At 64.5% G+C, this 11,443-nt stretch overlaps 1 protein-coding gene across 1 annotated transcript; it reads left to right on the top strand.

Moving 5' to 3' along the window:
- Window positions 1-267: 267 nt before the first annotated feature.
- MAPK8IP2 (mitogen-activated protein kinase 8 interacting protein 2) lies at window positions 268-10,277 on the top strand. Its single transcript, XM_043440539.1, has 12 exons — window positions 268-561; window positions 1,496-1,601; window positions 2,913-3,194; window positions 3,328-3,421; window positions 3,507-4,721; window positions 5,021-5,096; window positions 5,224-5,396; window positions 5,478-5,587; window positions 6,335-6,439; window positions 6,556-6,626; window positions 9,143-9,241; window positions 9,577-10,277. The coding sequence occupies exons 1-12, from the start codon at window positions 497-499 to the stop codon at window positions 9,647-9,649; spliced, it is 2,469 nt and encodes an 822-aa protein (XP_043296474.1). The 5' UTR covers window positions 268-496; the 3' UTR covers window positions 9,650-10,277.
- The last annotated feature ends 1,166 nt before the right edge of the window (window positions 10,278-11,443 follow it).

Below are 11,443 nucleotides of genomic sequence, written 5' to 3'. Positions count from 1 at the left end.
GGGCCGCACCCACCCCTCCACGAGGCCCCGTTCCTCCGGCCCCCACACCAGCTAACCAGGGGTCTGCAAATCGACGTTCCCATCGCCAGTTCCTCGCTGAAGCTCTCACCACGCGAATTGATGCCCCATCCCCACCAATCTGCTTCCCACCTGCCCCCACCCCAAAGAACCAAGCCACACACGCGCCTCTCCAACCCGAGCCTCAGTCAAACCATCTCGCCTCCTCCAACCAGCTTCCCCGCCGTCCCCTCCGCCCTCCCCCGGCCCGCCCTCCTCCCCTCCCCCGGCCCGCCCTGCTCCTGGTCCCCCGCCCCCGGCTCGCGCTGCCGCGGTGTCCTGGCGTCGAGGTGTGCTGGCGGCGGGGTGTCGCAGGGCGTGTCGCGAGGTGACCGGGGGCGGGCTGAGGACGGGCGGGCGGGAGCGACGGAGGGCGCGCGGGGCTGGCGCTCCGGGCACCCCTCCCCCGCCGCGGTCGGCAGGCCTTTCCCCGGAGAAGATGGCGGATCGGGCGGAGATGTTTTCTCTTTCCACCTTTCACTCGCTGTCGCCGCCAGGCTGCAGGTACGCACTCGGGCGCCCGGGCCCTTCCCTGCCCACCGCTCTCCTTGCGACCCCGTCCCCAGACTCCGCCGGCCCGACCCTGCCACCCCACCCCCGCCGCCTTTGGGGGCCACAGCCCCAGACCCTCTCTGGTCCCGAGGCCCACTTGCTCCCCATCCCCCACCCCTGGTTCCAGGTCTCTCCACTTTGTCCTCCCCTTACGACCCTCCTCCAGCCCCAATGACCGCCCCCCACCCCCATCCCAGGTTCCTCCCGGGATCCGGTGCTGCAGCCAACCTGAACACCTCCTCCGGAGGCGGAGGTCGTGGGCCGAGCCTGAGGGGCGGCCTGCCTGGCGGGGTGCTGAGCACACTCTGTGCCTGGCAGTGTCCTTTTGGCCTTGCTGGGCCTCTGTGGTGGAGGCCTGGCCTGGTCTGCAGGGGGAGCCTGGGGGAAGGGACTAGGGTGGGGAGAGGGCTGGACCTTGGGATGTAGGCCGGTCTCGGGCTGGAAGAGCGGACCGAGGGGCTGAATTCCGCCCCGGAGCAGGCTCGACCCCTCCCCCTCCTCCGGCTGCTGCAGCTTCAGCCCCCCTCCCCCTTCGCGGCTCAGCCTGACTCCCCCGAGGCTGAAGCTGTGACCCAGAGGGGCCTGGAGCTGAGCGCAGTGGGAGGAGAGGCTGCCGGCTCTGAGGAGACGACTGGGAGGAGGGCTGGGGGCGAGTGCTTCCTCTGGGCCGGTGGTGGCTCCGATTGTGGGGGACATACCCTGGAGAGCAGGGCTTAAGCTTCAGGATAATGGCAGGATGCGGGTGTGGGAGTTGGGGGCTCTGTGATCGTGGGGCCCAGGAGCTGGGGTGGGGGCCTCCCTTGGCCCCTCCTTAGGACCAGTTCTCAGGCAGGGAGTCCAGGACTGACAGCTCTCTCAGGAGCCCTGTCCTTGCTCTCCTCTCCAGGCCTCCACAGGACATAAGCCTGGAGGAATTTGACGATGAAGATCTGTCTGAGATCACTGATGACTGCGGTCTGGGCCTCAGCTATGACTCGGACCACTGCGAGAAGGTGGGGAGAGGGCTGGAGGCAGAGAGCCCTCTCACAGGAGAGCCTCGCTTAGCTTCTGCTCAGCAGTCTCTTGGGCGGGTCTTAGCTCAGCCTTGAGACAGCATCCTCTGGGGGGGGGGGGTGCTCTCTCAGCCTCTAGACTTGTGGGCCCTTTGATACCTGACACCTCTTTGCCTAAGAGCGGCCCACTGAGGACCTTCCCCAGCAGTCCCTGCCTGGCCTCCTCCATGGGCTGGACTGGGGGAGGGAAGATGTGCCTCTGCTCTGGGGCCTCTGGCCTCAGATCTACCCCCTTCCAGCTGCCATCTCATCTCCTTCTCAGCCCTGTCCCCACCTCTCTAGCCTATCTTAGCCTCCTGTCTCCTCCCCTGAAGTTCCCCTCCCCCCATCTCCTCCTCCCTGTCTCTTCACGTTTTTGTTTTCATTCAAGAACATTTCTGAACAACTCCCATGTGGCAAGTGCTAGAGGCTTCCAGGTGCCTGGGAAGACAGCAGGACAGGTGTGGCTCTTGCCCTTGGGAGTTTATAACCTAGTAGGGGAGGAAGACAGGTGAGAGACAATGGCTGCCTGAGTCTCAGCATCTGGATTCCAGTGAGGGGACACATGGTGCGATGAGGGGTACCCATCCAGGACTGAGGCCATTAGGGAGATTTTCCAGTGGAAACACACGGCCATGCCCTTAGGGAAGACTAGCAGGAGCTGGCAGATGAGGGCGCTGTACCAGAGGGGCTGGCGCAGAGGCATTGCTGGCGAGGGATGTAGTGGGCCGCAGGTCCTGAGGCTGGTGCAGGTTTGGTGAAGCCTGGTTCTGGTGCTCTTTGCTTCACGCATTCATTTCATATTTACTGAGCTTCTATGTGGGCCAGGTCCTGTTCTTGGTGGGAGTCGGGGTACCCCAGTGTACAATATGGACATGGCCCTGTCCTGGTGGGGCTTGCAGCTTGCTGGGGAGACAGATGCAAACTCTCCCGTAATTATGAGTTGTGTTAAAATGCTTTGAAGGAAAAAGTAGTGGTGTTAAATGTGATGGGGTTTGAGGGTGGGATAAGGCTGGCAGGTGGGTTGGAGCCACTTTGAGAATCTGTCACCAAGACTTAGGAGTTTGGGTTCTTATTTACTAAGGTCCTCATCTTAAGCTGATTTTAAATAAAGCAAAAACCAAAAACTGCTCTGTTGGTGGAAAGCAGAGTGGTCTGGAGGGAGGTTTCCTCCCTTGACTTGTGGCTTCCTGCTTTCACCTTTCCTGGCACCTGGCACCCCAGGTCGCTGTCCCGCTGCGGCCCAGCTCTGCCTTGTCCTTCTTCCTGCAGGACAGCCTTGCCCTGGGGCGTTCGGAGCAGCCGCACCCCATCTGCTCCTTCCAGGATGACTTCCAGGAGTTCGAGATGATTGATGACAATGAAGAGGAGGACGAAGAGGAGGACGAGGATGAGGACGAGGAGGAAGAGGAGGAAGGAGAGGGGGAGGGCAAGGAGGGAGGAGGCCCTGGCTCAGAGACCCCCGCCCAGGAGCCCCTGATCCCTTCCCCTTCCCTAGAGGAACCTCACAAGCATCGGCCCACCACACTCCACCTGACAACGCTGGGAGCCCAGGTGAGCTCCCAGGCCCAGAGCTCCCCCTGTTTCCCGGCGTGGGGGGCTCTGGTGCCCACAGCCACCTGCCCCCTCCTGCTCCCGAGGACGGGGCGCTCAGCTCCGCTCTCCCCCCGCCCCTCCCCCACCCCAGGACTCGCTGAACAACAATGGAGGGTTTGCTCCTGGGCCTCCGGCCTGCAGGCAGGAAACAGCGCTGGGCCCAGCAGCACAGGAGCCTGTCCGAGGTGAGCAGGGCCGCGGTGGGGGTGGGGGAGCGGCACAGGAGGCGGGGGAGGGCAGGGGGGGCTGACCTGAGCCTCTGCCCTGCAGAGCCGCCCGCCCCCCTCCCGCCCACCGACACGGGCCCCTGCGGGGCGCAGCCACCCGTGCGCCCAGGCTGCGACTCCGAAGGAAACCAACCCGCAGGGCCCCTGGTGCCCGGTGGGGCCTCCCCCTCCTCGGATCCGGGTATCGAGGCTGACCTGGGCAGCGGCTCCAGCGGAGGCCACGGGGGCCGGCGCGGCAGCCAGGACCTGTCGTCCCCGGGCTCCGACTACGAGGACGTGGGGGGCGCGCGCCTGGGGCGCATGATCTCGTCCATCTCGGAGACCGAGCTGGAGCGGAGCAGCGACGACGGCAGCAGCAGCAGCGGCCGCTCCTCGCACCTCACCAATTCCATCGAGGAGGCCTCGTCACCGGCCTCGGAGCCCGAGCCGGAGCCCGAGCCGGAGCGCGAGCCCCCGCGCCGCCCCGCCTTCCTGCCGGTGGGCCCTGAGGACACCAACAGCGAGTACGAGTCCGGGTCCGAGTCGGAGCCGGACCTCAGCGAGGACGCCGACTCGCCCTGGCTGCTCAGCAACCTCGTGAGCCGCATGATCTCCGAGGGTTCCTCGCCCATCCGCTGCCCCGGCCAGTGCCTGTCCCCCTCGCCGCGCCCTGCCGGGGAGCCTGCTTCGCCCCCCGGCGAGGCCCCGGGGGCAGCGGTGCCGGCGCCGGGCGGCGTGGAGCTGGTGGACATGGAGACGCTGTGTGGGCCACCGCCGCCCGCGCCCCCCGCCCCTCGGCCCGGCCCCGCGCAGCCCGGGCCCTGCCTTTTCCTCAGCAACCCCACGCGCGACACCATCACCCCGCTGTGGGCCGCCCCGGGTCGCCCCGCCCGCCCGGGCCGCGCCTGCTCCGCCGCCTGCTCGGATGAGGAGGAGGACGAGGACGAAGAAGAAGAGGATGAAGCTGAGGCCAAGGCGGCGCCCCCCGGGGGCCGGGGAGCGGGCCCCGCGGCGCTGGACGCCTCACTGGTGTACGACGCGGTCAAGTACACGCTGGTGGTGGACGAGCACACGCAGTTGGAGCTGGTGAGCCTGCGGCGCTGCGCCGGCCTGGGTGAGGACAGCGAGGAGGACAGCGGCGAGGCCAGCGAGGAGGAGGCGGGAGCCGTGCTGCTGGGCCGTGATCAGGGCCCCGGGGACGCCTCCCCAGACAGCCCGGACCTCACCTTCTCCAAGAAGTTTCTCAACGTGTTTGTCAACAGCACCTCTCGATCTTCCAGTGAGTGAGAAGGGGGGAAGGGGGTGGTTCCAGGGGAGCAGGCTGGCTACTCCGCCTGCCGCACGTAGATCAATCCCCAAGGGCCAGGACAGCCTGAGGGTCTGCGGGTGGTCAGTGCTGGGCACTGCCCTCTTACCCAGCACCTGGGTGGGGGCTTTCCCGGGCTCCCCCAGGGGCGGGGAGTGGTGAGGGGAGGCTGCTCTGTCTCCAGCCCCAGACACACCAGCGGGCCACGGGGAGGGGGCTGCAGCCGGGCTTCCAGCAACTCCCAAGTCTTCCTCTCTGTTTCCGTCTCTCAGGCACCGAGTCTTTCGGCCTCTTTTCGTGCCTGGTCAATGGGGAGGAGAGAGAGCAAACGCATAGGGCTGTTTTCAGGTACAGCCGCCCCCCCTTGCTGGCGCTGACCCTCCACCCGAGTCTCAGACCCTCCGGGACCCTGGTGGACACAGTCCTGCCCTCCTGCCCCTGCCCTAGTGACCTCCCACCTCTGACCCGACCTCAGGTTCATTCCCCGCCATCCCGATGAGCTGGAGCTGGACGTGGACGACCCGGTGCTGGTGGAAGCTGAGGAGGATGACTTTTGGTTCCGTGGCTTCAACATGCGCACGGGCGAGCGTGGGGTCTTCCCCGCCTTCTATGCCCACGCGGTGCCCGGGCCTGCCAAGGACCTGCTGGGTGAGGCCCCTTCCCTAAGGGGCATTTTGTCACCCAGACCCTCTCTTGCTCACCTAACCCAGGCCCCTTGTGACCCTTTAGGGAGCAAGCGGGGTCCCTGCTGGGTGGAGCGCTTTGACGTCCAGTTCCTGGGCTCCGTGGAGGTGCCTTGTCACCAGGGCAATGGCATCCTGTGTGCAGCCATGCAGAAGGTCAGTCAGGTTGGGGGTGGGGGGAGCCCTGCAGGCTGGCTCAGCCCTCGGAGGCCTCGAGCCTGGGACCCCCAGCGCTGACGGAGGGGCCTGGCAGACAGGCTGAGGGCAGCGCAGTGGCTGTTCCCCGGCACCATCCCACTGACCTCCCCCCGCAGCCCATCCTAGTTGTGTCTGGAAATCAAGACCAGCTCTCTCAGAGCCCTCTTTGGGGTCTCATTTGATAGTTGCTCAATTGTATCCGACTCTTTGTGACCCCATGGACTGTAGCCCGTCTGACTCCTCTGCCCATGTAATTCTCCAGGCAAGAATACTGGAGTGGGTTGCCATTTCCTTCTCCAGGGGATCTACCTGATCCAGGGATAGAACCCAGGTCTTCTGCACTGCAGGTGGATTCTTTACCATCTGAGCCACCAAGAATACAATTTGCTTGCTCATTATTCCCTCGGTGGACACTCAGGAGGGCCTGCCTGTCTGCTGGTCCTGAGATGGAGCTGGAGAACAGCAGGGGCAGGGCAGCCCTGCCCCCGTCCTCTCACGGGACGGGTGGTGAGGAGCCCGGGGCTGTAGTCTTGGAAAGGGCCGGGAAGAAGATGGGGCAGGCCATCCTGAGACCAAGGAGCGGCCAAGACCGTGCTCACATCTTCCCGAATCAGGGCCAGGGCTCTTCAGACCTAATCGAGAATATTCCCCCAGGAGGGAAGTTGATGCTTGTAGGCCCCTGAGACCTTCTTCTTGACTCTGCAGATTGCCACGGCCCGAAAACTGACCGTCCACCTGCGTCCTCCTGCCTCTTGTGACCTTGAGATCTCTCTCCGGGGTGTCAAGCTGAGCCTCAGCGGAGGACCTGAGGTGGGGGTGTGGGCCCCGAGGAGGCTGGGAAGGGCGGAGCAGGTGGATTGGACGAGGTGTGTCTGGCAGGCTGGGCCGCCTCTGTCAGCTTGGCGCTCTTCTGCCGTCTCTCCTAGTTCCAGCACTGCAGCCACTTCTTCCAGATGAAGAACATCTCGTTCTGCGGCTGCCACCCCCGCAACAGCTGGTAAGAGACTGCCCCTCCCTGTGGGCCCCGCAAACCCGAGGGCCGCCCACACGCAGCCCCACTGTCCAGCAGCCCCACCCACGTGGCTCCATGAGGTGAGCCCCCACATGGCACCCACTCTGTTCTGGGCTCAGGAGACATGGGTCAGACAGGCTCCCATCTGGTCTGGGTGGGGAGACACACACACAGACAAGTAAGTACTTGAAGCACCTGTGGGGATCTGGTGGACATCTCTCTGGGGCTCCAGTGAGCAGAGACGTGGCTGAATTCTCCTGGGACTTGGGGGGCAATCGAAGACCACTCTATAAACCTTGAAAGACAAGTGGGTGACAGGGTGGGTCTTCTTGGCATGGAGCCAGCTGAGCCAGGGCCGTGGGTGAGAGGCACCAGGGGGTCTTTAGGGGAGCCAGATGAGGCTGGAGGGACACAGAGTGACTGTGCCCTTCTGACTGTGCCAAGGAGCTTGTAGTTAATCCCATTGGCAGTGGGGCCGTGGGTGATGCTGTCAGGCTGACCAGCTGGCTCTGCCTACTGTGCAAGTGGAAGGACCCAAGTGCTGCTGGCCAGAGCCAGGAGGCGCGGGGGCCTCTGGGTGCCGTGTCCGGGCAGTGTCCGAGAGGTGGGGCAGCCAGGACTGAGTTGATTGGATGTAGAGGCCAATCTGGAGGGAGAATCAGGGGTGATCTGGGCATTGAGCGGTTGGTAACCCACACACCAAGAGAAGAAGGGGCATGGCGTGAACGGGCCCGACAGGCCGGCCGTGCAGCCTTCAGTTGCAGACGTGGTGAGGTTGCGGTGTCTGTTGTTACTGGGGGTCTGTAGTGTGGAAGACAGACTTCGGGGCAGGGATGTTTTGGAGCAGGCAGATAACTTTGGACATGAGGCAGACGAGATGGCCAGGCAGAGAGGGAGGAGGTGGGAATGAGCGAGCAGCGTGTACTGGCGGGTGGAGGCCGGCCATCCTGCCCAGCTGGACTCTGCACGCGGTGCCAGTGAGGCACACCGCGTGGCACAGTGCTGTGTGCCCCAGATGAGGCGATGGGGGCTGACCCTCAAGGCACATGGAGCCCAGCAGGGGCACGGAGGCGCCGGTGGTATTTGAGGCCACAGGTCCTCAAGGGAGGCCGAGCGTGAGCAGCACACTCTGTTGCCGCAGCGGAGGCCGGGTGTGCGCCGTTTACACGCTTGTGGTGGGACTGGGGGTGCTCTGCCTGAGGGCTGGGCGACAGTTTCCACCCTCAGCAGGGCAGAGCCTCGTTTGGCCACTTCTCCATTGAGAGGGAGATGGTTTGATGGGCTGGAGATCTGGGTAGGGGGCCAGGGCTCAGACCAGGCTGCGGGGTGGACTGTACCAAGAGGACTGGAGTGCACGGCAGCCACGTGGACAGTGGCCTCAAGTGTGGCACTCATGAGAGAAGGACAGCAGAGGGAGGCAGGGCGCCACAGGCTCAGGCCTCCAGGCCAGACTCTGGCCACATGCAGCTGTGAGGTTCGGCGGCCGGGAGGGGACCGAGCAGCTGCTGTCCCGGCCCAGAGCTTCCCGAAATTTGCTGCTCCAGAACCCAACCCAGGCCCCTCAGGGAGGAGGCACAGGGAGACGGTGCCAGGCAGCTCAGGGGAAGCAGGGGTGGGGTCAGCCTCTGCTGGGTGCCCGGGGTCTGGACAAGGTGGGAGTGAGTGGTAATTGAGATCACAGGTGGCAGAGAGCGCGCCCAGGGCACTGCAGGCTTGCCAGTTATTAAAGAGCTTGCTTAGGAGGGTGCCTGGCACTTGCTCTGAATGCAGTCATCGGAACGTGACACTTGAGACAAGGCCGTGACGTGTTTGTGGTCAACATGTGCGTGCTGTGGTGATGGTGCCGTCCTGTGGATTCCCATCTGGTGGAGCCCCCAAACCCTGACCCCCTGGGGTGGACTGGACAGACCGCAGCTGGGTGAGGGTCCCTCCTGCTGCAGGACTCGGACAGGTCTTCCTTCTGGACAATAATTTTTATTAATGTCTTGCTAAGAAGAAGGGCAGGTTCAGGAAAGCCACACAGGGAACAGGGCTGGGGCCACGGAGCTGGGGTATAAGCTTCTCCTTCAGGAAAATGCTTTTGCACATCAGGGCCCATGTCAAGCCCACATCGGAGCCTGAAAAATACTGTGGGTGTGCAGGACTGGAGGTGGAGCCAGGCAGGCTCCGAGTGTCAGGGGAAGAATGGGGAGAGGCCACCGGGACGCCCAGCAGAGCCAGAAGGGACTGCCTTGCCCTGCGGCCTGGAGGCAGGCTCCGGGCACTGGCTCTGGAGGAGGAAGATGCAGCTGGATGCCCTTGTGGACAGATTAACAAAGATCAGTAACTCCTCACGGGTGCCCAGCCCTGAGCTGCTGGACAGAGACCCAAAAGGGGCCTGATTCTTGAAGTCATGTGACCCCCACACTCCCCAGTGCTGCCCGCCCCCCCGCGCTCTGACCCCCGGGGCTGGGGCGCCATGCCCTGATGTCCCTGTGTGCTCGCTGCCCGCCCCCCCGCAGCTATTTTGGCTTCATCACCAAACACCCACTGCTGAGCCGCTTTGCCTGCCACGTCTTTGTCTCCCAGGAGTCGATGAGGCCCGTGGCCCAGAGTGTGGGGTAAGTGGGTCTGGAGGGTGGGCCAGTGCACACGATGGCCGGACTGGGGCGGCGTGCTGACCTGGTGCCCTGGGGTGCGCAGCTGGGGGAGGGTGGGGATGAGGTTTGGGGGGCATGGGGGCAGGATGGGGGAGGGTCAGATGATAGTGGAGGGTGTCGAGGGGCGTGGGGGTGGGGGGTGGTCCTGAGTGTGGAAGCAGCATCCCGTGGGGGTACGGGAAGGCTGCATTGAAGCCAGGTCTGGGCCAGGAGGCTGAGGGGTGAAGCTGGGGCAGTGTGGTGGGCCCAGGTGTGGGGAGCGTGGCCGCAGGCCTGAGGACACTCTCCCCCCGAAGCCGCGCCTTCCTGGAGTACTACCAGCAGCACCTGGAGTACGCCTGCCCCACAGAGGACATCTACCTGGAGTAGCCGCCCCGCTCTCCTGCGCTGGGAGCAGCCAGGGCTGGGGCCGCCTTGGGAGGCCGCCTCAGCTTCGGCAAGGACTGCACTGGGGGCCCGTGGGGCCTGACGCCTGGGGGGCTGTGGGGCCGTGTGGGATCGGGCGTCTTTGTCCGGGGGGGCCCTGCGCCTCTGACCCCCTCGCGTCCCCCTGCCGCCCGGGGCTGCCCGCACCCCCCCCCCCCCCGTCTGTCTCTGCTCCTCTGTGCTTCGAACTCACCCTCTGCTCTTCACTGTGGGGCCAGAACTGGGAGGGGCGTGGGGAGGAAGCTGCCAGGTGACCCTTCTTGCTCGTCCCCCGTGATTTATAAAGGAGTTTTAATTTTTATAGTGAATATCAAGGGATCGTCCTGTCCTCATCATGGGGACAAAGAGAGGGCCCCCACACTACCCCACTTGGCGCTCGGGGGACACAGGGAGGGGTTCCCCAGGAGGGCCTTGGTGGGGACTAGGAGTCGCCCCTGATGCTCACCCCGAGACCCAGACGCTGCTAGGAGGAGGGGGCCCTGGCCCGGGCCCCAGCCACACCAGCATCTGCTTTGCCGCTGCAAACGCTCCCCGCAGTCCAGCACCTCAATAAACTCTCTGCTTGGTGTGACCCTGGCTATTTCTGGGGTGAGGGAAGCAGATATGGGGCTGGGGACCAGCCCACGGGGGCGGGGGGCAAGGTGCCAGGGTGCAGGAACTGCCGTCTGAAGCCCCGCTGGGCTCCCGGTGCGGCGCGTGGCGGCTGCCCTCCACCTCCACTCACTCGGTCAGTGAGGAAGCTGAGGCCCGAGAGAAGGTCATGAGATGCGTGTGCTTTCCGCCTGCGCTGGAGTGCCAGGCTGGGAGTGTGTGCAGGCTCATGAGTGTGCCCGCATGCTTGTGAATGCGTGTGTGACACGGAGCAGGTGTCACTCTGCTTATGTCTTAAGACTGGTGTTTTAAAAATTCTCCACACAGAGCCAGAAGGCAAGAGGTGACTCTTTGTCTCATGCTCTGCCTCCTGGGGAAAGGGCTTCCATTGCTTCTGGCTCTGGGAGCACCCGCTCTCAGGCGCTGAGGTCAGCGTGGTGTTCAGTGCCTTCCCGAGGGTGGGCCTGCCCCCCCCCCCAACCCCAGGACAAGAGCAGCACAAGGAAGACCACAGGTGCAGGGGATGCAAGGAGGAGGGCCAGGGAGATAGAGTCACATGTGAAAGTCAAAGACACCCGTCTGTAGAAACCGTGCGCCTCTACTCCAATTAAGGGCAACCAACCCACAGAGGACACAGTCACAGCGTTAGGCGTCAGTGAGTGACCCCTCGGCATCTGGGTAACGGCCGCGCAGGCCAGGGCCCCTGACCCCGCAGAACCAGGAGACCCAGCGGAGCACCTGTGAGCAAGCTTCTTACCAAGTGAAGCTGAAAGAGGCGGAGCCCTGAGCGGCCATCTGCCGCCGGGCTCAGGCGTGCCCTTCCCTCCGCTCTCAGCCGGGTGGGAACTTGAGCCACCGCCCCTCTCCACACCAGGGAGGCTCCGTTTACCCAGCAACCCCACCCCCTGCCACTGGGCTCCGTCCTCCTCCAGCTCACCTCCGCACCTCTCTGTCTCTGAGGCTCTCTACCTGCCGGCTTTTGGGACAGCAGCCAGACGTGCTCGGGTGTCCTTCACGGGGAGCAGCTTCCTGTGGGGGCCCTTCCCACGCCCGCCCGGCTCTCCGCTCCTGGCCTCCTTTCCTGACCCCTCAGTCACCTTCCGTCACCCCCACCCCCCAGCTTCCGGGGCTTCTCAGCCCTGGTTC

The sequence above is a fragment of the Cervus canadensis genome, chromosome 21 (assembly GCF_019320065.1).
Source record: "Cervus canadensis isolate Bull #8, Minnesota chromosome 21, ASM1932006v1, whole genome shotgun sequence".
Classification (NCBI taxonomy): domain Eukaryota; kingdom Metazoa; phylum Chordata; class Mammalia; order Artiodactyla; family Cervidae; genus Cervus; species Cervus canadensis.
Note: the sequence above shows the minus strand (reverse complement) of the source record. Positions and strands in the feature narration are given on the sequence as shown.

Bases quoted from the DNA above. Each gene is read 5' to 3' on its own strand.
- MAPK8IP2 (XM_043440539.1), top strand. From the start codon at position 497: ATGGCGGATCGGGCGGAGATGTTTTCTCTTTCCACCTTTCACTCGCTG. The intron at 5,097-5,223 runs GTACAGCCGCCC...ACCCGACCTCAG, and splicing joins ACGCATAGGGCTGTTTTCAG to GTTCATTCCCCGCCATCCCG. The intron at 6,440-6,555 runs GTGGGGGTGTGG...CGTCTCTCCTAG, and splicing joins GCCTCAGCGGAGGACCTGAG to TTCCAGCACTGCAGCCACTT.